Source organism: Tursiops truncatus, chromosome 10, assembly GCF_011762595.2.
Source record: "Tursiops truncatus isolate mTurTru1 chromosome 10, mTurTru1.mat.Y, whole genome shotgun sequence".
NCBI lineage: Eukaryota > Metazoa > Chordata > Mammalia > Artiodactyla > Delphinidae > Tursiops > Tursiops truncatus.
The window spans coordinates 51684017-51711764 of NC_047043.1; the positions used below are offsets into that span (position 1 = coordinate 51684017).

A 27748-nucleotide genomic window follows, 5' to 3' on the forward strand; every position below is an offset into this window, starting at 1 on the left:
CCTTCTCCATACACTTCACAAATTTTTTTTTGGTTTCAGTTGCGTTTTTACCTTTCTTGAAATGATAAACCATAATATGCTGGAAACGTTGCTTTTTTCTTCCATCTTCAATATTAAAATAGCTACACAAAAATTCACCAATTTTGATGGTTTTTTTAATGCACACTGATATGATAGCTGTCACAATAGAGTCTAACAAAATTGTTTCAAATGAAGTTAAGGATAACTAAGCAATACTAAAGCCAGCTTACAGAAAAAAAGCAAACGAACTTTTGAGCCAACCCAATACATAGCTATCAATAATTACCTTAAATGTCAATGGACTAAATGTTTCAATCAAAAGACAAAGAGTGGCATACTGGATTAAAAAATAAGAGGCTACAATGTGCTGCCTACAAGAGACCCACTTTAGGGCAAAGGACACACACAGATTTAAAGTAAGGGGATGGAAAAAGATACTTCATGCAAACGGAAATGATAAGAGAGTGGGGGTCACAATACCCATAGCAGAAAAAATAGACTTTAAAATAAAGGCCATAAAGAAAGATAAAGGACACTATATAATGATAAAAGAATCAATACAAGAAGAGGATTTTACATATAGGCACTTAATAAAGAAACACCCAAATACATAAAACAAAGACTAACCAGACATAAAGGGAGAAACTGACAATACAACAATTTAACATCCCACTGACATCAATGAACATATCTTCTAGACAGAAAATCAATAAGGCAACAGAGATCCTAAATGACACAAGTTAGACTTAATTGATATTTTCAGGACATTACATCCGAAAAATCCAGAATACACATTCTTTTCAAGTGCACATGGAACATTCTCTAGGACTGACCACATACTAGGGCACAAAACAAGCCTCAACAAATTTAATAAGAGTACAGGAATTATCTTAAGCATCTTTTCTGACAACAATGGCAGGAAACTAGAAGTAAACCACAGAAAAAGATATGAGAAAAATAAAACACGATTACATGGAGACAAAACAACATGGTACTAAAAAAACAATAGGTCAATGATCAAATCAAAGAGGAAATTAGAAAATACCTTGAGACAAATGACAATGAAAACACAACCATACAAAATCTATGGGATGCAGCAAAAGCAGTTCTTAAAGGGAAGTTCACAGCAATACAGGCCTTCCTCAAGAAACAGAAAAATCTCAAACAACCTATCACTTAAAAGAATTAGAAAAAGAAGAACAAACAAAACCTAAAGTCGCAGAATGAAGGAAATAATAACTATCAGAGAGGAAATAAATTAAGAAAAAAATAAAAAACAATAGAAAAAAAATTCAATAAAACCAAGAGCCAGTTCTTTGAAAGGATAAACAAGACTGACAAACTGCTGGCCAAGCTCAACAAGAAGAAAAGAGAGAGAACCCAGATAAAGTAACAAATGAAAAAGAAGGCTTAACAACTGATACTGCAGAAATACAAAAAACCATAAGGGAATACTATGAATAATTACATGCCAAAAATTCGACAACCTAGAAGAAATGGAAAAGTTTCTAGAAACATACAGCCCACAAAAACTGAATCAAGAAAAAATAGATAATTTGAACAGACAGATCACTAGAAGTGAAATAGAATCTGTAATAAAAAAAAACTCCCTATGAACAAAAGTCCAGGACCAGATGGCTTCTACCAAACATATAAAGAAGAACTCATACCTATCCTTCTCAAACTCTTCCAAAAAAACTGAAAGGGGGGAACACTCCCAAGTGCATTCTATGAAGCCACCATCATCCTGATACCAAAACCAAAGATACCACGAAAAAAGAAAATTACAGGCCAGTATCTTTGATGAATATAGATGCAAAAATTCTCAACAAAACATTAGCAAACCGAATCCAACAACACATAAAAAGGATTATATACCATGATCAAGTTGGATTCATTCCAGAGTTACAAGGATGGTTCAACATATGCAAATCAATTAACGTGATACACCACATCAACAAAAGACAAAAGCCACATGATCATCTCAAAAGACACAGAAAAAGCATTTGACAAAATTCAACATCCATTCATGATAAAAAAAAAATTCTTACCAAAGTGGATATAGAGGAAACATATCCCAACATAATAAAAGCCATTTATGACAAACCCACAGCCAATATAATACTCAATGGTGAAAAGCTGAAAGCCTTCCTGCTAAAATCTGGAACAAGACAAGGATGCTCATTCTCACCACTCCTATTCAACATAGTATTGGAAGTCCTAGCCACAGCAATCAGACAAGAAAACAAAACATAAGGTATCCAAATTGGAAGGGAAGAGGTAAAACTGTCACTATATGCAGATGACATGATACTATATATAGAAAACCCTAAGGACTCCACACAAAAACTACTAAATCTAATAAACGAATTCAGCAAAGTACCAGGATACAAGGTTATCATTCAGAAATCAGTTGCATTTCTTTACACCAACAATGAAATGTCAGAAAGAGAACATTAAAAAAAAATACCTTTTAAAATTGCAACCCCCAAAATAAAATACCTATGAATAAACCTGACCAAAGAGGTGAAAGACTTATACGCTGAGAACTATAAAACATTAATAAAGGAAACTGAAGATGATTCAAAGAAATGGAAAGATATCTCATGCTCTTGGATTTGAAGAATATTGTTAAAATGGCCATATTACCCAAAGCAATCTACAGATTTAATGCAGTCCCCATCAAATTACCCATGACATTTTTCACAGAACTAGAACAAGTAATCCTAAATTGATATGGAACCATAAAACATCCAGAATTGCCAAAGCAATCCTGATGAAAAAGAGCAAACAGGAGGCATAACCGTCCCAGACTTCAGACACTACTACACAGCTACAGTAATCAAACAGTGTTGTATTGCCACAAAAGCAGACATACAGACAAACAGAACAGAACAGTGAGCCCAGAAATAAACCCACACACCTACGGTCAATTAACCTTCGACAAAGGAGGCAAGAATATAAAATGGAAAAAAGACAGGCTCTTCAGCAAGTGGTGTGGGGAAATTGGACAGCCATATGTAAATCAATGAAGTTAGAACACACCCTCTCACCTTACGCAAAAATAAACTCAAACGGCTTAAAGACTTAAAAGACATGACACTATAAAACTCCTAGAAGAGAACATAGGCAAAATATTCTCTGACGTAAATCATACCAATATTTCTTAGGTCAGTCTTCCAAGGCAACAGAGATAAAAATAAAAATAAATGAGACCGAATCAAACTTACAACGTTTTGCACAGCAAAGGAAACCATAAACAAAACGAAAAGACCACCTACAGAATGGGAGAAAATATCTGCCAACAATGCAACAGACAGGGTCTTAATTTCCAGAATGTACAAATAGCTCATAAAACTGAACACCAAATTTACAAACAACCCAATCGAAAAATCAGCAGACCTATAGAGATATTCCTCCAAAGAAGAAATACAGATGGCCAGTAGGAACATGAAAAGATGCTCAACATAGTTAATTATTAGAGACATGCAAATCAAAACTACAATAAGGTACCACCTCACAAAGGTCAGAATGGCCATCATTAGAAAGTCTACAAATAACAAATGCTGCAGAGGGTGTGGAGAAAAGGGAACCCTCCTACACTGTTGGTGGGAATGTAAGCTGGTACAGCCACTATGGTAAACAGTATGGACATTCATCAGAAAATTAAAATAGAATTACCATATGATCCAGCAATCCCACTCCAGGGCATATATCCAGACAAAACCATAATTCAAAAAGATAAAGGCACCCCTATATTCACAGCAACACTATTCATAATAGCCAAGACGTGGAAACAACCTAAATGTCCACTAACAGATTGATAAAGAAGATGTGGTAAATAGATAAAATACAATACTACTCAGCCATAAAAAAGAACAAAACAATGCCACTTGCAGCAACACGGATGCAACTAGAGATTATCATACTAAGTGAAGTCAGTCAGAAAGAGAAAAACAAATACCATCTGATATCACTTACATGTGGAATCTAAAATATGACACAGGGGACTTCCCTGGTGGTCCAGTGGTTAAGACTTTGCCTTCCAATGCAGGGGCTGTGGGTTCAATCCCTGGTCAGGGAGCTAGGATCCCACATGCCTCACGGCCAAAAAAACAGAAGCAATATTGTAATAAATTTAATAAAGACTTTTTTTTTTAAAATAAGACCTCTGCTGGGTCTTTGTAGTGGCATGTGGGCTCTTTTAGTTGGAGCATGCAAACTCCTAGCTGTAGCATGTGGGATCTAGTTCCCTGACCAGTGATCGAACCCAGGCCCCTTGCATTGGGAACATGGAGTCTTAGCCACTGGACCACCAGGGAAGCCCCAATAAAGACTTTAAAAAATGACACAAATGAACCTATCTATGAAACAGAAACAGAATCACGGACATAGAGAACAGACTAGTGGTTGCCAAGGGGGACGGGAGTGGGAGAGGGAGGGATTGGGAGTTTGGGATTAGCAGATATAAACTAGTATATATAGAATGGATAAACAACAAGGTCCTACTATATAGCACAGGGAACTACGTTCAATATCCTGTGATAAACCATGACGGAAAAGAATATGAAAAAGAATGTGTATATATATATATATATATATATATATATATGCGTGTGTCTGTGTATAACTGTATAACTGTATCACTTTACTGTATAGCAGTATTTAACACACTGTAAATCAACTATACTTCAATTTAAAAAGTTAAAAAATAAAAGATTTTTTAAAAGCAAATGAATAGATATCATTGATAAATACAGCATTACATATCTGAAATTACACTCAACCTCAAGAATTTAGGACACAAAAACTAACAAAATGTTTGTGATTATCAGATCAACAAAAAACTGTTTAATTAATTTAAAAAATCAAGTGGGTAAAGATGGGGGAGAAATAAGCACATAAAATGTGGGGAAATGTAAACTGATAAACTGTTTCTGAAAGATAGTCTGCTTGCACCTGTTAACAAGTTAAACACTGCATCTTTTTTTTTTTAAATAAATTTATTTATTCATTTATTTATTTTTGGCTGTGTTGGGTCTTCGTTTCTGTGCGAGGGCTTTCTCTAGTTGTGGCAAGCGGGGGCTACTCTTCATCGCGGTGCGCGGGCCTCTCACTGTCGCGGCCTCTCTTGCTGCGGAGCACAGGCTCCAGATGCACAGAGCTCAGTATTTGTGGCTCACGGGCCCAGTTGCTCCGTGGCACGTGGGATCTTCCCAGATCAGGGCTCGAACGTGTGTCCCCTGCATTGGCAGGCAGACTCTCAACCACTGCGCCACCAGGGAAGCCCCACTGCATCTTTTGACTCAGGGATTCTGATTATCAAGAGGGGGAATATTTGCGCCTCACATTAGTCACAGAGGGCTAATCTCCCTAGTACCAAAGGAAAAGAACTCTTACAAAATTGCTAACAAATGCCCAACAACCCTAGCAGAAAATGAGCAAATGACATGAACATGTACTTCACACAAAAGAAGGAAAGCCAACAGTTCTTAAACATACTAAAAGACATTCAAGGGCTTCCCTGGTGGCACAGTGGTTAAAGAATCCACCTGCCAAGGAAGGGACACGGGTTCGAGCCCTGGTTTGGGAAGATCCCACATGCCGTGGAGCAACTAACCCCATGCGCCACAACTACTGAGCCCGCACACCTAGAACCCAAGCTCCATAACAACTGCAACTCGCCACAACTAGAGAAGGCCTGTGCGCAGCAACGAAGACCCAACGCAGCCAAAAATAAATAAATAAATAAATTTATTTTAAAAAAAAAGAAAGAAAAAGACATTCGACGTCTGGGAATTCCCTGGTGATCCAGCAGTTAGGACGCCATGCTTCCACTGCCAGGATGCCGGGTTATATCCCTGGTCAGGGAGCTAATAAGATCCCGCAAGAAGCGACACACGGCCAAGGAAAAAAAAAAAGACATTCAGACATTTGAACTCCATCCGAGACATGCAAGTTAAAGCCATACTGAAATGGCTTTTCACCTATCAGATTAGCATGAATCTCTCAGTTTGAGATGTCGTGGCTAAAGGGAAACAGTCACTCTCATCTATGGACAGTAGAGGTGGAGATGGTTTAAGAAGCAGTTGTCACTCTGGAGAGATTCTGAAGGTAGAGCCTATGTATTTTCTGGTATATTAATTAAAGTGTGAGAGAAAGAGCAGCTGAGGGTTACTCCAGATTTCTGGCTAAGGAACTTCCTGACATGGGGAAGATCACAAGAAGCAGATCTCAGAGAGAAAATCAAGGAGTGCAATTGCATACATTTTACCAAGTTGATTTATAAATCTGAGAATAACCCAAAGAAAAGCAGTTTGTGAGATGGGAGGTGGACCAAATGCACGAGGAGGGAGGGAGAACTTCTCTCGCCAGGATTCCCTTGTGGTCCTCAAAAACTCAAAATTCTAAGGATTGAAAAAGATCAAAGGAAGAAATCTCAATGTGCCTTATCTTCTTTTGTATTATTTTATCTTCTTCTGTATTATCTTCTTTTGTATTATTTTTCCTCCTCAACCTTAGGATATTTCTGTGCTCAATATAAAGTTCAATCTGTTTCCACGAACAGATCTCAGGCTTGGCTGCTCCTGTATTAAAGCACTATAGATTTTTATTCTTCTGAAGTCAAAAGCAGGTTTTTAAAAAAGGCTCTGTAACACTTATTATGCTTCAAATGATTTCCCTGTTGGAAACTATATATGTCCTAGCTTTCTTCCTTCTTCAGTTTTATCCCATGTCTCCCACTATTTAGAAATCCCTCCCTACCAAGTTTTACTCAATGGCAATATCCATTGATATACCACCAGACTTTTATTGGTTCAATTTCTCCTTCTATTTGATCCCCCTCCATAATTCTCCTAATAAAACAACTTCCTGAAATGTTAGTCTAGGTTCCAAATGAAATGTTAAAAAGGTCCCACTACCAACGAAGTATAAAGTTAACACAAACTGCAATACTCTAAAAGTTACTAGTCCTATTTTTAGCTTTATCTTCTGAATTTACCTGTCATGTTTGGATTTGTTTACTCCTTTCTTGGCTTAGAAAAGCAAAAGCACTGACAGAATTGAAAAATGTAAGTGCTATGAGTTCATGTCCCCACCTACCTTTGAATACAGAGTGTAAGATGGACTCTAGAGCAAAATGGAGCCCAAGGTGTGACAGAACCACCTTGGTTAAGTTCAAAGCATTTATTTCTAAGGTCCTAATACAGAACTTTAATCTATAACAAGAACCAAAGCTAACCTCAAGGAAATCTACCACAGTGTAAAACGAACTTACCAAAAAATATATTTTCTTTTTTGAAGCGTCAATCATTTAACAGTATTTTTAATCCAATAGACATGCTACTTTATTTCCTAGACCTAAAACTTGTTTGCAAGGTAGCTAATATTGGTTAATTAACAGGGTGCTCCAAGTAGAATTTGGCCTCCATATGAACAGGTATTTATGATCTAATAGCAGCAATAAGCTGATCTGGAATAAATCAACGGTTTAAGATCAGAAGTCTCACTCATGGGACTTCCCTGGTGGCACAGAGGTTAAGAATTAGCCTGGCAATGCAAGGGACACGGGTTTGATCCCTGGTCCGGGAAGATCCCACATACCACCTAAGCCCATGAGCCACAACTACTGAGCCCATGTGCCCTAGAGCCTGTGCGCCGCAACTAATGAAGGCTGCATGCTCTAAGGCCTGTGTGCTGTAACTACTGAGCCCATGTGCTGCAACTACTGAAGCCTGTGCACCTACAGCCCGTGGTCCACAACAAGAAAAGCCATTGCAATGAGAAGCCCATGCACCTCAATAAAGAGTAGCCCCCGCTTGCCGCAACTAGAAAAAGCCTGTGCGCAGCAACGAAGACCCGACACAGCCAAAATGTAATAATAAATTAAATAAATAAAAATGAATAGCGGGTTTCCCTGGTGGCGCAGTGGTTGAGAGTCTGCCTGCTGATGCAGGGGACACGGGTTCGTGCTCCAGTCTGGGAAGATCCCACATGCCGCAGAGCAGCTGGGCCCGTGAGCCATGGCCGCTGAGCCTGCGCGTCCGGAGCCTGTGCTCCGCAACGGGAGAGGCCACAACAGTGAGAGGCCCGCGTATCGCAAAAAAAAAAAAAAAAAAAAAAAAACAGAATAGTAAGATATTCCTATTAAAAAAACCCCAGAAAACAAGAAGTCGTGTCACTCATATCATGGTGGGGAAGCATCATGGATTCAGCTGGGGCTACTGGACAAGGGGCAGCCTATTCCAGCCAGATCCCTGCCCAAAGGGATAGGCAACTGCTTACTCCCCTTTCTGTGGCTCCACATTGGAACTACAGTTTTTTTACTCCACAAAGTTAGAGGTTTAGGGACCTCCCTGGTGGTCCAGTGGTTAAGAATCTGCCTTCTAATGCTGGCAATGGGGTTCGATCCCTGGTCGGGGAACTAAGACCCCCACATGCTGTGGGGCAACTAAGTCCGTGCGCTCCAGAGTCTGCGCACCACAACTAGAGAGCCCACACGCCACAACGAAAGATCCCGCATGCCGCAACTAAGACCCGATGCAGCCAAATAAATAAATATTTAATAATTTTTAGAAAAGTTAGAGGTTTAAGTTTTCTCATTACCTAAGAGCTGAAAAGGACAGCTGCCCAGGCATAACCAGAAAAACACAAATACAGCTTTTAAACTCTGTACTTCTATCATTCAAAACAGTACAAAAACCGACACTCTAAAGCATCAGTACTTGTTCCAATTTCTACCTGAGATGAAGTTAAGACTACACAAGATTATTTTTCTTTATGTTGCACAATGGTATTACACAATGGCAAATATTCTTTAGCAACAGCTGCTCCGGAGGCAGAAGGTGAGCAATGAGCTTGAAGGGGAGGCTACTAGGAGTGACCAAGCTATGGCCTAAGAATAGCTACAGCCCCACCTATGTGTCAACGCTCCTCTGAGGAAATCTGTCTATAAGAAGTGGTGGTGAGGGGACGCTCACATATTTGCCTGAATATTCAAAGTAATAAAAAGTTGAAGCATGGTCTCCAGACCAGCAGCATCGGCATCACTTGGAAACTCGTCAGAAATACAAATTCTCCAGCCCCGCTCCAGACCCACTGACTCAGAAACTCTATCAATCATGTTTGACAAGTCTTCTAGGTGATCCCAATGCATGCTGTCGTTGGAGACCACTGCTCTGTGCAAAGCTACAAATATCCAGTCAGTCAATGCTGTTTCTAGCACAAAGCATTCGGGACCTTCTCCTGGGAATAACTTGTCTATGCCAAAATTAAGAACTAAGTCATTCTAAAGCTGTTTAAAGTAAATTACATTATGATTCCTTTATAAGCAACCAAAATTCATTAAATAGTCATTTATTATTTGACAGGATTGTAAATCCTGTAACAGTCTAGGATAGCTCTCACTCCAATACACACACATGCTCCACAAATCCACTTATCCTCATGTATGTTCATTACACATGTGTATACAGTCCATATATTTGAATATACATATATGTGCACATTTACACAGACACACACACACACACACTCATGTGTGCAAGGGCTCAGGGTTCATTAGATGCCCATTTCAAGACCCAGCTTTGACTGGGCCTTCAGAGATAAGCTAGGAGGCAGTAAGTACTATAGTATGCAGAGTGTTTCTGTCTAAAATCTTAAGAGTAAATGACAGCCACACTATGGAAACAGCTCTGATACACAACAGTAGCTCATTATGCACCACTTTGGAGATCATCTACATAGTACACATTTGCCTTGGTTGATGGGTTAGTTTCCTATTGCTGCTGTAACAAATTTCCACAAACTCAGTGGCTTGAAACTATGCAAATTTATTATCACACAGTTCTAGAGTTCAGAAGTCCAGAACGGGTCTAGTGGGCTAAAATGAAGCTGTCAGCAGGCTGCATTCCTTCTGGAAGCTGTAGGGGAAAATCTACTTCCTTGACTTTATCTACTTCTTGAAGTAGCCTACATCCATTAGTTTGTGGCAGTCTTCCTTCATCTTCAAATCTCCCTCTGACTCCTGCCTCTCCTGCCTCCTTCTTTCACTTTTAAGTACCCTTGTGATTTCACTGGGCCACCTGGATAATCCAGGATAATCTCTTCACCTCAACAGCCTTAATTAAATCATACCTGCAAAGTGCCTTTTGGTATAAGGTTAAAATATTCACAGGTTTTGGGGATTAGGATACGAACATCTTCGAGGCACCATTATTCTACCTGCCACAGTTGCTAAGCAGTGCAAACATGTTATTTCTACAGTTCAAAACTCTGCTACAGGGGGACTTCCCTGGTGGTCAATATTGTTAAGAATCCGCCTCCCAATGCAGGGGACGTGGGTTTGATCCCTGGTCAGGGAACTAAGATCCCACATGCCACAGGGCAACTAAGCCTGCCCGCTCTAGAGCCCACGCGCCACAACTAGAGAGCCTGCACGCTGCAACGAAAGATCTCGTATGCCACAAATAAGACCCGATGCAGCCAAATAAATAAATATTAAAACAAACAACAAACAAACTCTGCTACAGGCTTATTTAAAAGATTGTAGGGACTTCCCTGGTGGCACAGTGGTTAAGAATACGCCTGCCAATGAAGGGGACATGGGTTCGAGCCCCGTTCCGGGAAGATCCCACATACCTCGGAGCAACTAAGCCCATGCACCACAACTACTGAACCTGCGCTCTAGATCCCACAAGCCACAACTGCTGAAGCCCGCGCTCCTAGAAGCCATGCTCTGCAACAGAAGCCCTGCACCACAACGAACAGTAGCCCCGCCCAGCTTGCCGCAACTAAAGAAAGCCCAGCTTGCCGCAACCAAAGAAAGCCCGCGCACAGCAACGAAGACCCAATGCTGCCAAAATAAATTAAAAAAAAAAAAAAAGATTGTAATCATACTTGCCAACAAACCTGGCAAAAATCCTGAGTCATTACACAGGTATCTAGTCCCAGGGTTGCATTCTAACCATTTGTAAAAATTGCTCATCTATCTGCCATAGGAAACTAACACATCAGCCAAGGTCTAACCACTTGGTTTTCCAGTACAATCAGAAACCATTAAAGCTATCTAGTTATAAATAATAGTAACAGCAGCAAACGCTAGTGTTGTGCTTCCTATGTGCTGGCCACCTTATAAGTGCATTACACATATTAACTCAATTTAATTCTCAGCTACCTTAGGTGGGGGTTATTTTATTAAAGGAAATTGCCTGGACAAGCAAGTGGTGTAATGGGATCTAAACACAGGCAGCCTGGCCCCAGAGACAGCTAATGACAACCGCTCACTGCTGCCCTCTACCTCTCACCCCGCTACATGAAGAAAAACATTTAAATCACCAGTCACTGTAACGAGCTGACACATTTAAAAGGAACAAAAAGGTATGTGAATAATGTGTGTAAAGACGTCCCATATGCAGCAGAGGTGCATATATCCTGGGCAGTTCTATCTCATTCTTCTACCAGGCATTACTTTAGGGATGGAAGTTCTCTCTTAAATTTCATCCTTTAGTGACAAGATCATTATATTCACCACAACTATGCTTAAGCATATCATTCAGTCATCACAGAATAAGTTTATTGGAATAAATAAATTAATGATACAATATTTTTGTTATACAAAGGGTACCATTTAACAGGATTACAATCTTCTTAGGTGTCTAAAAAGGGTTCTAATTCAATGGCTACTTGGGGCCAGCGAGCAGAAGAGTTTTATTGTATACTCTTTCATACCTTCTGAACTTTGAACCATGTATATAAATCATTTAGTTACACTGTTAAATTTTAAATGGTGACCATTAACTGAAAAGTTAGAAAACACTGGAACTATTCTAGTAAAGAGACTCAGTGGTTAAGAAAATGAGGTTTGGAATTAGAAATCTCTGGGTTTAAGTCCCTATAAAAAGTATGGTCAATCTAAAAAGACAGCTGCAGGAAAAAATTACTCCCTCTAAAGCTTTAATATAAAGTGGGGATAACTGTGCTTTCACTGTCACTATTATTTCCAAGTAACAGAGAAAAAAGTGACTGCTTAATTTCCCTCTCACTTATTATAATGAGTGGGGAAGCTTAAAGGAATTAAAACTTGTGCTGATGAAGAACCACTTCAAGTGCCCTATCTAATCCCTTCTTTATAAAGCTTCTGTATCCTTTTTTGATAAACAAGGCAACACTGCCATGATGAGTCATTTTCCCTTGGTGGAGCTGAAGAGTTCATTTGAAGATAAGTAAATTAACTCATGAGTAAATCTGAATAAAAATCTAACTCCTAAGAACAGGAAGACTAAGGAGTAAATTATGTCAATATTTAACAGTCACACTGTTAAAGCTGATGCACAGATGACACTATACTAAAATGGGTCACTGAGACACATTTTACATACTTTGCAGAAACTTCCCAGGGCAATGTCACCCAGCTAAAAAATATCCATGGAATTTTACTGGAATTCCTAGATAAAAATCAATCATTTTTATTTTCCATATCTATGCCTGATTCTCTTTATATATTTCAGGAAAGTCTTCTGTAAAAAAAAATCAAAACTATACACGCACTACTTAGAATGTTTCCTTTTGAAAAGTGAGTCTGATCAACTTAAGATACTCTGCTGGGGGATCGGATCAAGATGGCAGAGTAGTAGGACGTGGAGCTCACCTTCTCCCACAAATACATCAAAAATACATCTACAACCTAGAGACTGTCCTACAGAGTGAAGTAAGTCAGAAGGAGAAAAACAAATACCGTATGCTAACACATATATATAGAATCTAAAAAAAAAAAAAAAGAAAATGGTCAGAAGAACCTAGGGGCAAGACGGGAATAAAGACGCAGACCTACTAGAGAACGGACTTGAGGATATGGGGAGGGGGAAGGGTAAGCTGGGACAAAGTGAGAGAGTGGCATGGACATATATACACTACCAAATATAAAACAGATAGCTAGTGGGAAGCAGCCACATAGCACAGGGAGATCAGCTCGGTGCTTTGTGACCACCTAGAGGGGTGGGATAGGGAGGGTGTGAGGGAGATGCAAGAGGGAAGAGATATGGGAACATATGTATATGTATAACTGATTCACTTTGTTATAAAGCAGAAACTGACACACCATTGTAAAGCAATTATACTCTAATAAAGATGTTAAAAAAAATACATCAACATGCAGAATGCTTCTCACAGAACATCTACTGGATGCTGGCAGAAGGACTCAGACTTCCAAAAGGGCAAGAAAATCTCCACATAACTGGGTAGGACCAAAAAGAAAAGAAAAGAAAAGAAAAGAAACAGAAAGAGAGAGAAATGAATCGGGACAGGACCTATGCCCCTGGGAGGGAGCTGTGAAAGAAGAAAGGTTCCTGCACCCTGGGAAGTCCCCTACTGCCTGGGAGATCAGCTGGGACAGAGGGGGTGGTTCAGAGCCTTGGAGGGGAGCACAGCAACCGGGTCGTGCAGGGCAAAGTGGAGAGAGACCTGCACAGATGGTTGGTGCCACAGAGCAGCACTCCCCAGCCTGGGACACTCGTCCACTGGGTCAGGTGGGGGCTGGGTGCTGAGGCTCAGGCTTTGGAGGTCAGACCGGGAGGTGAGGACTGAGGTTGGCTGTGTGGAGACGGCCTGAGGGGGCTAGGGTGTGGTGAGCCACAACCGAGGGAGTCGAGGAAGAAGCCTGGGCCTGCCGGAGAGGCAAGGCACCATTGCGGGGGGCACACAAGGAGAGGGGTGAGCCGCCACAGAAGCTTCTTTCTCCGTGCCCACTCTCAGGCAGCAGCGCACCACCTACCCGAGCTCCGGGGGCAAGATGCCACTGCCATCTCGGAATCCAGAGGCGGACATGGATCGCTGCCGCCGCAGAGCGTCCTGCGACTGAGCACCCCTCGCTGTCCATGCCTACCCAGGAGCGTGCGCGACCTGCCACTGCTGCTGAGGGTCCCGCAACCGGGAGCCAACTGCTAGCCCCGCCTTCCTGGGAGTGTGTGCAGGCTGCACATCTGCACACCCCCTATCAAGGGGATAACGGCCAGCACACGTAGGGGAAAGAGATGACAAGCATCCAAACCAAAAACAGCCCTCGTGCCAAAAAAATATTAAGCCCACACAAGCTACACAGGGATGCTCCCACATATAAATAGTCCTCCAAGACTAGAGTAGATAATTGTTTCTCCTGAACTCAGAGTTAAGAGAAACACAAGTAAAATGAAGAAGCAGAGGAACCACTCCCAGTTAAAAGACCAAGAGAATTCCCCTGAAAGAACAAACAATGAAACAGACCTCTTCAGTCTAATAGACACCAAGTTCAAAAAGGAGGTGATGAAAATACTGAAGAAATTAAGAAAGGCTATTGACAAAAACGCACATTACTGTAAAAAGCAACTACAAACTATAAGGAGGAACCAAGAAAAATTAGAAAATTCATTTGCTGAGACAAAAGCTGAGCTAAAGGCAATGAATAGCAGAATGAATAACACAGGAGAAAGAAGAGGCGATCTGGAAGATAGAATAATGGAAATTACGCAAGCAAAACAGCAGTCAGCCAAATGAAAAAAAAGGAAAGCAATATAAGAGACCTATGGGATAATATAAAGCATGCCAACCTAGGCTTAATAGGGATTCCAGAAAGAGAAGAAAAAGAAAAGGGGGTTGAAAATGTATTTGAAGAAATTATGGCTGAAAACTTCCCAAACCTAAAGAAGGAAACAGATATCCAGATATAGGAAGCATGGAGGGTCCCAAACAAGATGAACCCCAACAGACCTACATCAAGACATATTATAATAAAAATGACAAAGTTAAAGATAAAAAGAGGACTCTAAAGGCAACAGGAGAAAAACTTAATTACAAGGGAACCCCCATAAAGCTATCAGCTGATTTCTCTACAGAAACACTGTAGGCCAGAGGGAGTGGCAAAATATATTCAAAGTCTTGCAAGGGAAAAATCTGCAACCTAGAATACTCTACCCAACAATATTATCATTTAGAATAGAAAGAGAAATCAGAATGTCTCAGATAAGCAAAAGCTAAAAGAATATAGCAATGCTAAACCTATCCTAAAAGAAATATTGAAAGGCCTTCTCTAAATAGAAAAGAGACCAGAAGATATAAGAAACAGGAAACCACAACTGGAAACTAAATTGCTTAAATCAGCCAGTATCAAAAAGAAAACCTATTTGTGCAAGTGATGATAAACTCACAGAACAGCAGGAGGATAAACATAAAGATGTAAAAAAGTACTGCATCAAAATCATAAAATGTGGGGCAGGAGAGTAAGAAAATACAGATTCCTTTTTTTTTTTTTAATGGAATGCATTTGAGCCTATATGACTAACAGCCTAAAGCAAGCAGATATAGGAAGGGGTTAACATACTTGAAAAACAGGGTAACCACAAATCAAAACCATACAAAAGATTCACAGAAACCAAAAAGAAGAGAACACAAACATAAAATAAAAGGAAATCATCAAACCACAAAAAGAAAAACAAAAAGAAAGGAACAAAGAAGAAACAAAAGAATCAACTGGAAAACCAGGTTTAAAATGGCAATAAATACATATGCCAAGGGACTGAATGCTCCAATCAAAAGATAGAGTGGGGGCTTCCCTGGTGGCGCAGTGGTTGAGAGTCCGCCTGCCGATGCAGGGGACGCAGGTTCGTGCCCCGGTCCGGGAAGATCCCACATGCCACTGAGCGGCTAGGCCCGTGAGCCATGGCCGCTGAGCCTGCGCGTCCGGAGCCTGTGCTCCGCAACGGGAAAGGCCACAACAGTGAGAGGCCCGCGTACCGCAAAAAAAAAAAAAAAAAAAAGATAGAGTGGCGCACTGGATTAAAAAACAAGAGCCTAGGGAATTCCCTGGTGGTCCAGGGACTGTGCTCTCACTGCCAAGGGCTCTGCTCAGGTTCAGTCCCTGATGGGAGCTAAGATACCACAAGCTGCATGTCACAGCCAAAAAAAACCAAAACAAAACAGGAGCCTACAATATGCTGCCTACAAGAGACCCACCTTAGGACAAAGGACACACACAGATTGAAAGTGAGGGGATGGAAAAACATATTTCATGCAAACAGAATTGACAAGAAAGGGAGTAGCAATACTCAGATCAGACAAAACAGACTTTTAAACAAAGGCTATAAAGAAAGATAAAGAAGGATACTATATAATGACAAGAGGATCAATACAAGAGGGTTTTACACTTGGCAACATATATACACCTAATATAGGAACACCCAAAAACATAAATACTAATGGACATAAAGGGAGAAAGTGATGGGAATACAGTAATAGTAGGAGACTTTAACACCCCACTGACATCAATGGACAGACAATCCAGACAGAAAATCAGTAAAGAAACAGAGGTCCTAAATGACACAACAGAACAGATGGACTGAATTGACATTTTCAGGACTTTATATCCAAAAAAACCCAGAACACACAGTCTTTTCAAGGGCACATGGACCATTCTCTAGGATTGACCACATACTGGGGCACAAAACAAGCCTCAACAAATTTAAGAGTATAGAAATTACTTCAAGCATCTTTTCTGACCACAAAGGCATGAAACTAGAAATCAACAACAGGAAAAGAAATGAGAAAGAAAAGATTAAATGGAGACTAAACAACATGCTACTAAAAAAAACAATGGGTCAATGAGGAAATTAAAAAGATACCTTGAGACAAACAACAATGAAAACACAACCATATAAAATCTATGGGATGCAGCAAAAGCAGTTCTAGAGGGAAGTTCACAGCAATACAGGCCTTCCTCAAGAAACAAGAAAAATCTCAAATAAACAACCTAACCTACTACCTAAAAGAATTAGAAAAAAAGAAGAACAAACAAAACCTGAAGTCAGCAGAAGGAAGCAAATAATCAAGATCAGTGAGGAAATAAATTAAACAGAGACTAAAAAATAGAAAAGAAAAAAAAAATCACTAAAACCAAAGATGGTTCCTTGAAAGGGTAAACAGAATTGACAAACCTTTGGCCAGGCTCAACAAGAAGAAAAGAGAACCCAAATAAACAAAATAACAAATGAAAAAGGAGTAATCTCAACTGATACCACAGAAATACAAAAAGAATAAGAGAATACTATGAACAATTATATGCCAAAAAATTTGACAACCTAGAAGAAATGGACAACCTTCTAGAAACATACAGCCCATGAAAACTGAATCAAGAAGAAACAGATAATGTGAACACACTGATCACTAGAAGTGAAACAGAAACTGTAATAAAAAAACTTCCTACAAACAAAAGTCCAGGACCAGTTGGCTTCACAGGTGAATTCTACCAAACATACAAAAAAGAACTTATACTGATTCTTCTCAAACTCTTCCTAAGACTGAAGAGGAGGGAACACTCCCAAAGACATTTTATGAAGCCACCATCACTCTGATACCAAAACCAGACAAAGATACCACCAAAAAGAAAATTACAGGCCAATATCTCTGATGAATATAGATGCAAAAATTCTCAACAAAACATTAGCAAACCGAATCCAACAACACATAAAAAAGATCATACACCACGATGAAGTGGGATTCATCCCAAGTTCACAAGAATGGTCCAACTTATGCAAATGAAACAGTGTAATACAGCACATTAACAAAAGAAAAGTCAAAAACTACGTGATCATCTCAAAAGATGCCGAAAGAGCATTTGACAAAATTCAACATCCATTCATGATAAAAAACTCTTACCAAAGTGGGTATAAAATGAACATATCTCAACACAATAAAAGCCATTTATGACAAACCCACAGCCAATACAGTACTCAGTGGTGAAAAGCTGTAAGACTTCCTGTGAAAATCTGCAACAAGACAAGGATACCCCGGGACTTGCCTGGCTGTCCAGTGGTTAAGACTCTGCGCTTCCAAAGCAGGGGGTGTGGGTTCGATCGCTGGTTGCGGAACAAAGATCTCACATACCACACAGCGTGGCCAAAAACATTAAAAATTTTTAAAAATTAAAAAAAAACACTCAAGGATACTCACTCTCACCTCTTCTATTCAACATAGTATTGGAAGTCCTGGCCACAGGATTCAGACAAGAAAACAAAATAAAAGGTATCCAAATTGGAAGGGAAGAGGTAAAATTGTCACTATATGCAGATGACATGATACTATGCAGAGAACCCTAAGGACTCCACACAAAAACTACCAGACCTAACAAATGAATCCAGCAAAGTAGCTGGATACAAGAGTAACATTCAGAAATCGGTTACATTTCTTTACACTAACAATGAAATACCAGAAAGGAATGTAAAAAAACAGTACCTTTTAAAATTGCACCAAAAAAAAAAAAAACTAGGAATAAATTTGACCAAGGAGGTGAAAGACTTATACACTGAGAACTATAAAACAGTAATAAAGGAAATTATATCCCATGGTCTTGGATTGGAAGAATTAATACTGTTAAAATGACCATACTACCCAAAGCAATCTACAGATTTAATGTAATCCCTATCAAATTACCCATGACATCTTTCACAGAACTAGAACAAATAATCCAAAAATCTGTATGGAACCATAAAAGACCCAGAATTGCCAAAGCAATCCTGAGGAAAAAAAAAAAAAAAGCAGGAGGCATAACTCTCCCAGACTTCAGAATACTACAAAGCTACAGTAATCAAAACAATGTGGAATTGGTACAAAAACAGACATACGGATCAATGGAACAGAATAGAGAGCCCAGAAATAAATCCACACACCTATGGCCAATTAACCTTTGACAAAGGAGGCAGGAATATAAAATGGGAAAAAGACAGTCTCTTCAGCAAGTGGTGCTGGGCAAGTTGGACAGCTGCATGTAAATCAATGAAGTTAGAAAACACCCATACATCATGCACAAAAATAAACTCAAAATGGTTTAAAGACTTAAACATATGACACCATAAAACTCCTAGGAGAGAGCATATTCAAAACATTCTCTGACATAAATTGTACCAATATTTTCTTAGGTCAGTCTCCCAAGGCAATAGAAATAAAAACAAAAATTAAAAAATGGGATCTAATCAAGCTTACAGGACTTTTCATAGCAAAGGAAACTATTAGAAAAACAAAAAAAAAAACCATAATCTATGGAACAGGAGAAATATTTGCAAATGATGTGATGCCACAAGGGCTGAATCTCCAAAATACACAAACAGCTCATACAATGCTACAACAAAAAAACAAACAACCCAAACGAAAAATGGGCATAAGACCCTTAATAGACATTTCTCCAAGGAAGACATACAGATGACCAGTAGGCACATGAAAATATGCTCAATGTCACTAATTATTAGAGAAATGCAAATCAAAACTTCCATCAGGTGTCACCTCACACAGGTCAGAATGGCCATCATTAAAAAGTCTACAAACAACAAATGCTGGAGAGAGTGTGAAGAAAAGGAAACCCTCCTACACTCTTGGTGGGAATGTAAGCTGGTGCAGCCACTATGGAAAACAGTATGGAGGTTCATCAGAAAACTAAAAATAGAATTACCATGTGATCCAGCAATCACACTCCTGGGCATATATCCAGACAAAACTATAATTCAAAAGATAAGGCACCCCTATGTTCATAGCAGCACTATTCATAATAGCCAAGACATGGAAACAACCTAAATGTCCACCAACAGATGAATGGATAAAGAAGACGTGGTAAATATATAAAATGGAATACTACTCAGCCATAAAAAAGAACAAAATAATGCCACTGGCAGCTACATGGATGCAACTAGAGATTATCATACTAAGTGAAGTACGTCAGAAAGAGAAAGACAAATGTATCACTTATATGTGGAATCTAAAATATGGCACAAATGAACTTATCTACAAAACAGAAACAGATTCACAGACACAGAGATCAGATTTGTGGTTGCCAAGGGGGGAGAGGGGAAGGGAGAGGGATGGATTTGGAGTCTGGGGTTGGTAGATGCAAACTATTACATTTAGAATGGATAAACAAGAAGGTCCTACTGTATAGCACAGAGAACTATATCCAATCTCTTGGGATAAATCATAATGGAAAAGAGTATGATAAAAGAATGTATATATGTGTATAACTGAGTCACTTTGCTGTACAGCAGAGACTGGCACAATATTGTAAATCAACTATACTTCAATTAAAAAAAAAAAAAAAAGACACTTTGCTAAGTCCGGACCTTTGTTAACTTATCAGTTTAAAAGAGGTGGGGTGGGACTTCCCTGGTGGTGCAGTGGTTGAGAGTCCGCCTGCCGATGCAAGGGACACGGGTTCGTGCCCCGGTCCGGGAAGATCCCACATGCCACTGAGCGGCTGGGCCCGTGAGCCATGGCCGCTGAGCCTGCGCGTCCGGAGCCTGTGCTCCGCAACGCGAGAGGCCACAACAGTGAGAGGCCTGCGTACCACAAAAAAATAAAAATAAAAAAATAAAAGAGGTGGGGTGAAAGACACTCGAGCAACATCTCAATCAGGTTCAAACTTAGCCTGAATCTTGGAAAAGCTATGGATCCTCTCTTTAGAAAAATATACATTCATTAAAAATTTGAAAATGATTTAGGGGATTCACAAAAAATCTTGGGTTCAGAACCTTTTGTCAAAATATAATGTTAGGAGATAAATGCTAGGAGAGAAACCTGTGAAAGAACTGTCTGATATTCATGTAAGTTTAAAGTATTATAATTTCTTTTTAAAAAGTGTATAAAAGTAGAATGTCTTTATGGTTACTCAAATGTATTTTTAATGATTATTCAAATATATGTTTTCAAAAATGCAGCCTGTATATGCAGTTCACTTTTCCACTTTTTTTTCCTTAAAAGTCTGGGAGAAATTAAGAGGTAAATTAACACAATTCTACAACCAAGAACATACTCATCATTAATACTGCAGGGAGCATAGTCACATGCCAGAAAATCACTTGCACTTATTATACTGATCACCATGAACGTGGGTGTCAGCTGGCAGGGGGATACAAGGGAGCCTGCCAGGGTACTGGAAATACTGGACATAGGTAGTATTTTCAAGGGAATGATCTGTGTAAAAATTCATTGAGCTGTACACTTAAGACTTGTGGGGAATTCCCTGGTGGTCCAGAGGTTAGGGATCCATGTTTCCACTGCAGGAGCCTCAGGTTAGATTCCTGGTTGGGGAACTAAAGAGTCCACATGCCAGGCGGTGTGGAAAAAAAAAAAAAAAAGACTTGTGCACACTACTGTAGATATTCAGTAACTATTTTTTAAAATTTAAGCTTGACCAAACTGACATTGAGCAAGTCTATCAACTGCTCTAAGTTTCCGTTTTTAAAATCTGTAATGGATCAATAACACTTCTCCTCAGGTTATTGTGGGAAGTGAGACAACATACGTATAGTATTTAGTACACTGCTTCATACACAGTCAGCACTCTGTGAATGCAGGTCTAATACATTATCACTATAGATGGTGGACTGCAATTTTTATCAATGTGAGATGTCTTTATCCAGTTTAACAATAACAGTGATAAGTTATGGATATTCTCCCAGGCCAACAGACAGACATATCCAATGTTCTTTAAACAGAGGGGTGTATGTGCACATGCTCATTCATCCCATGGTATACATGTAACTTATTCAACTATTCCCTAAGTAAGAGAAATTCTGGTTATTTCCTTTTTTTGTCATTAGAAATAAAGCTACACTGAATATTGTAGCCTTACCTCTACAGTGCTTCTTCTCATACTTTTATAGCTAAAACAGATTACCATAGAGACTCTTAAGTTTCAGATTTGAAAGAACCTTAAGTCTCAAACTGAATGCCTACCCAAACAAATCCTAAAATAGTATTAACAACAAAATCAGTGTTGCCATAGGCTACAAATTAGAATTACCTGAAGTAAAACCTCATAAATTCTAAATTAATATGTTAAACGAAAAGTTAGAAGCTATTCTTCCACATTTTGAAATAATCACTAGTAAGTAGTCTAAAATCTATAGTTCCTTCCAAAAGTTTGAGAAATTAAAGAGTCTATTTAATGACAGAAAAATAATCAGAATATACTCTTAAGTGAACAGATGTTAATTCCCATTTTGTTGAAATAAAATAAATATACAGACAAGGAAACACACCTAGGATGTTAACTGGTTCTCCTGAGGGGGATGTAACTGAAGTCCATTTTCAGCTTTATCCCTTGACATATTCCCCAATTTTTCTACGAAGTATGTACTATTTTTATAACAATAAAAACGTTCAATTCTTTTTAAAAATAAGAGTCCAACATGCTTTCAGTATAGGTCTCCAACAAATGAATTCCTGCATAACTAAGTACTTTTGTTTACATTGGTAAGTCACATTGGCCAGTGCCCAAACGGCTGAGAGCACCTCAAAAAAAATCCTTTCCTCTCTCCAACTGTATATCCTACCCTCACATCTCCGTTTTCCGTTCTGCCCACTCTCGCTTTCATATCACCGAAACATAGTATTCTCATTAAGTGTAGACAAGATTTGACGCAGTTTACTTTAGCCACAGACTCCACCTTGCTGGACTCTATTACCAGCACAAACCTGCTTCGTTCCTGAGACCAAGTCCCTTGCTAGCTGGACTTCTGATTCATTCTCAAGTTCCACACTGAAACCATGTTCCTAAAAATAACTGACATCCTTTATTACCTGCTCCTCCTTTGGATTTTGTCTAAAGAAATCCTGTAATAAATCTTGTTCCACAGACCCTTTTTGTGCAAATAAGTTTCCACAAACAATTGCTTTGTTGGCTCACACTAAAATTCCTACAATTTTACAACTAAAGTTGTAAAAACTGAGAAAAAGAATCTAATTTTCAATTATTACCATTATTCTAGGCTGCAATGCCAAAACCCTATTTCAGATTTTTGTGAACTCTTAAAGTGTGATGCAGCCGTACCAACCTTGGTTCAAGTACGTGAGCGTTTCATCGTGCAGCTTCACAGCTGGTGACGTTGCTGCACACATCACATACTGGAAGGGCGGGTGTTTGGTTTCGTCATCCAATGGAAGGCTGGAATCTTCCTGCTTGAAAATTGGCAATGCCAAGACATCGCTGAAAAGCAAAAAAAAAAATCAACACTGACCTTATTCTGGGTTTAAAACATTTAAAAACATAAAAATATTTAGTGGTAGTTTCTTTTAAAATTTAAGATCAGATATGATATGTAGAATAAAAGAACTATTAATGCTAATCTGGCTCCCCCAAAAGATAGTTTTAATAAACCATACCTCTAGTGTGAGTTGGGGGGGGGGGGTGCCTACGATTAGGCAGAGCATTAAAATAAGAAATATTTAATAGTTAAGTCCAAACTACTGACAAAGAGATCAGGCTAATAATACATGTGGTACAAAAAAAAAAAAAAAGTTATGTGAAAAAAATTAGTCAAAAACTTTAAACTCATTTCTATTAAAAAATAAATAAAAGCAAGAGTACACAGCCACCTGTTTTGAAAGGTAGGTCACACTGGCACCATGAAATCACAAAGAAGCATTTGATTAAATGGTATTTTACAAAAAGTTCCCTGCTGGTCCTAGCTAAACGCTGAGAGCATAAAGCTTCATACTTAGTCTACAACAATGGCTTCTTCTGAGAAGCAAACAGTAGCAGTAGAAACAGCTGCTATTTTTCCCTCCAAGAATAACTTGGGTCATTGATCGGGAGGGGGATGGGGAGGTCTTCTGGGGTACTGTCTATATTCTGTTAACTTTGGTGGTTAAACACACATGGATGTGTCTGGTTTGCCTTTAAAAAAAAAAAAAGGAGCTGAGGTATAATTTACATACCACAAAATTCACCCTTTTAAAGTGTATAATTCAGTGTTTTTTAAAATATATTCACAGAGTTGTACAGTCTTCACCACTATCTAATTCCAGAACATTTCCAGCACCTCAGAAAGAAATCTCATACCCTTAGCAGTCACTCCCTATCCCCCAACCCTGGCAACCACTGATTTGCTTTGTCTCTATGGATTTGCCTATTCTGGATATTTAACGCAAAAAGAATCATGTGGCCTTTTGTGACTTGCTTCTTTTAGTATGTTTTCAAGTCCATTCATGTTGTAGCATGTATCAGTACTTCATTCCTTTTTAAGGCTGAATGATATTCCATTGTATGAATATACCACATTCTGTTTATCCATCATTGGAGGTGGACCTTTGGCTTGTTTCCATTTTTTTGATTATGAATAATGCTGCTATGAACACTTGCATGTATTTTTGTGTAGACATGTTTAATTCCCTTGGATATATACCTAGAAGTAGAATTGTTGGGTCATATGGTAACTCTTTACCTTTTTGAGAAACTGCCAAACTGTTTTACAAAGTGACTGCGCCATTTTACATTCCCACCATTAACATATGAAGGGTGGGTATTTCTTTTTTTGAGATAATTCACTGAGCTGTACATTTATATCTCGATGGCTTTTCTACGTCCATTCCTCAATGAAAGGTAAAACAGCAAAATATCCAAATGAATAACTACTATAACAATAAGAACAGCAAAGGCTTGTCTGAATTGTTTATTTCTTCTTACAAGCTGTTAACTGACTCAGATATCTGGCTACCCCATTTTAATTAAATTCAATTTAAAAGCAAAATGTGGAAATAAATGAAATGAAAGGGAAGCCCTGCATTCCCTCCTCTCACATACATTTCTATTAAAGCACCAGACTGATTAGTCAGGGACTGAATTACCCACTAATTCTCCTTCTCCTTTATTTATACCTAGGAACTGTCAAAACACTCCTAAGTCAAAAGTATAAGTGAGGAACACATAGTCAGGAATGGTCCCCAGCCTTCCTCCAGGACAGGGATAAAAACCTTGGAGCAGATATAAAAACTTTTCAGGAAACTTACAAATGGTACTTTAAGATTCAGAGCAGCTCTCTTTATTAAAAACAACCATAGCAGTCAAAGTGGCTCCATGGTAGATGAAAATACATACATATTCTATGTCATGTATATGTAAGCGTTTCAAGTTCTCTTCGTGAGAGAATTCCCTGGCGGTCCTGTGGTTAGGACTCCATGCTCTCACTGCTGAGGGCCTGGGTTCAATCCCTGGTCGGGGAACTAAAAGCCCACAAGCGACATGGTGCAGCCAAAAAAAAAAAAATTTCTCTTGGTGAGAAAGAAATAAAAAATGAGATGAGAGCTATAACTCAGATGCATTTAGTTAATTATACTAAAAAGTGACATGGAGAATAATTTTAAGATCTTAACACTAACTGCTTGGGTTGATCATTACATACACGTCATCAAAATAAGACATCAGACTGCATAAGAATGGCTATTTGTAAGTAAACTGTTACACATAGTAAATAAAATTTTATTTGCTTCAGATTCTATAAGGCAACCACCATTTTATTCACTTGGTTATAGGCTACTATGCTCATGGTAGGTGCTAAAAGACTCCTGAATAAACTTAACATATAAACACATAGAGATCATTTGTTAATGAAATCCCAATTAATTTTTTACTTAATTAGAAAGAAAATGCATTCCAACCAACACAGCAGCCAGAGAAAGCCTCTTCAAACAGAATTCAGATCATTTCATTACTTTGAACTCTCCCCATCAGCTCACTTTCAAAACCAGGGTCCCTACAAGGTCCAACAAGGCCCTACTCAATCTGCTCTTCTTTCCTTTTCACCTACCCACCCTCCGTCTCTCTGCCTCAGCCAGTCTCCTTCCCCGCCTTTTCCAGGGCCTCTCTGCATTGGCCCCTCTTCTGCTTGATGTCCTACTGGCTCATTTCATTCAAATGTCACCTTTCCAGTGACAACTGTAATCTTCCCATCTGTACTCCCAGTTTCCCCTTTCCTGCTCTATCCACAAAGCATTTCATTTTCCAACAGTATACGGGACTTAAATTTGTAACCTCCATAAGTATATAACCACCCTCCAAATTGGTTTCTCTTTACTGACTAAATCCAGCATCTAGCACAAAGAAGGAGCTCAAATATCTGTTAAATTGATGAATGAATTGTAGCACTGGTAATCAATTATTACTAAAATGAAAAACTAGGTCTCCAGATAATTTGTCATAATTTCTACCAGGCTGAACCATAAGAAATTTCTGGTATTCACCTGATTTTGTCATCTCATATCCCAGACAGGTAGGCCGCCCAGGGATCTGACAAGCAGATGAAAAGACTCAAGGCTTTGAATTATTCCAAGTAATTCTGAAATGCAAGTATCCAAAAATAACCAGGCACACAAAGACAAACACGACTTTAGGAGCAAGAACCAAGAGAAGACTCTGTCTGTTGGTATTCAGTTCTTTTCTACCTTTGTTGCAGAGAGTTAGAGGCCTGAAAACTACATATACAAGACTTCTTGCCAGCTGGAATCTTCCTAGGTTGCTCCAAAGGGAAGAAGCACTGGTGGGAAATTAAAAGGGAGTGGGAAAGAGCAGAAGAGGCAAACATAGCTGCAGGAGAGCTCAGGGCATCAGCAGCCATGCCTCCCGCAGCCAACTCTCCTCCTTGAACCCTTCTAGCACCTTTGCAATCAAATACTTCACTAAATCCTTCTCTGCTTGAAACATCTCAGTGTTCTCTCTTTTCCTGATTGGACATAGACCAATACCCACTGAAGACTTCAAGATGCCAGAATTACTGTACCCGTATGATAAAATTAAGCTTACTCTGTTGAAAGAAATAAAAGATAAGCCTGAAAAGATCTGCAAGGAACAGGAAATTTCAAGGGACAGCAAACCTGTAAAGGAACAAATAGAATTTTGAGAACCGGAAGATAAAATTGCTAAAATTAAGAACCCACATTTAATAACAGCTCACACAAATGAAGATATATAAGGAATCTGGAATATAGGTAAAAGAAGTTATCCAGAAGGCAGCATGGAGAGCAAAATGATAGAAAATGCAGAAGAGATGTTAAGAAAGAAAAGACAAAGTGAGAAGTTTTTACATTGAAGTCTCAGAAAAGAATGGGGTAGAGGCAATATTTGAGATAAAGGCTAATAAGCGAATTCCAGAATTGATGAAATACACTAATTCACTGATTCAAGAACCCCAAATAACCAAAGAAACATAAATAATTTTAAAAACCACACCTAAATACACCAAGAAAAACTTATAAGCCAGTACAGTCATGTGGAAGTTCAATTTTCTCAGTAAAGTACCAAGTACGGAAATCAACTGAAAGTAGGCCCTAGGAGGAAGAGTTGTGGGTCTGAGATGGAACCACCCCATCCTTACGGAGAGCTGGAAAGGAACTGGACTGGAGAGGGACTGGACAAGGGCACTGAGGTGAGACCACTGAGCAGCAAAAGGATGCACTTGAGAGCTGAGGTCATGCACTTCCAGTGAGGCCCAATCAGTGCTTTCCTAGAGCCACATTCAGCCACCTAAGAGGTGAAGAATCAGATTTAATCAGGGTTATAGTTTTATTAAAATAAAAAATAGGAGAGGGGCTTCCCTGGTGGCGCAGTGGTTGAGAGTCCGCCTGCCGATGCAGGGGACACGGATTCGTGCCCCGGTCCGGGAAGATCCCACATGCCACGGAGCGGCTAGGCCCGTGAGCCATGGCCGCTGGGCCTGCGCATCCGGAGCCTGTGCTCCGCAACGGGAGAGGCCACAACAGTGAGAGGCCCGCGTACTGCAAAAAAAAAAAAAAAAATAGGAGAGGAGAATAAAGCAAGAGGGGGGCAAGGGAGACAAAGGTATATGCAAAATGTAATTACAATGATTGACCAGGGAAACTTAAACTGGCTGGGGAAGAAAACAGGAGTTCAAGAGGGTAAGGAGCAGTGAACTGAGAGCAGCAT

The 27748-nt window shown here is 39.3% G+C and overlaps 1 protein-coding gene across 9 annotated transcripts in view; it reads right to left on the reverse strand.

Annotated features, from left to right (window-relative positions):
• UBP1 (upstream binding protein 1) overlaps positions 1 to 27748 on the reverse strand; it is a 70794-nt gene that overhangs the window by 30894 nt on the left and 12152 nt on the right. For 8 of the 9 annotated variants that reach the window (XR_002178742.3, XR_002178741.3, XM_073810954.1 and 5 more), the window contains one exon: positions 22866 to 23017. Coding sequence is in view for 7 of the 9 variants with exons in the window: in XM_073810954.1 (XP_073667055.1) it covers positions 22866 to 23017 (152 nt within the window). In the remaining 2 variants the exon portion in view is untranslated. Of the gene's footprint in view, positions 1 to 22865; positions 23018 to 26049; positions 27580 to 27748 lie in introns of all 9 variants that reach the window. The other variant, XM_019946819.3, reaches the window with a different exon arrangement.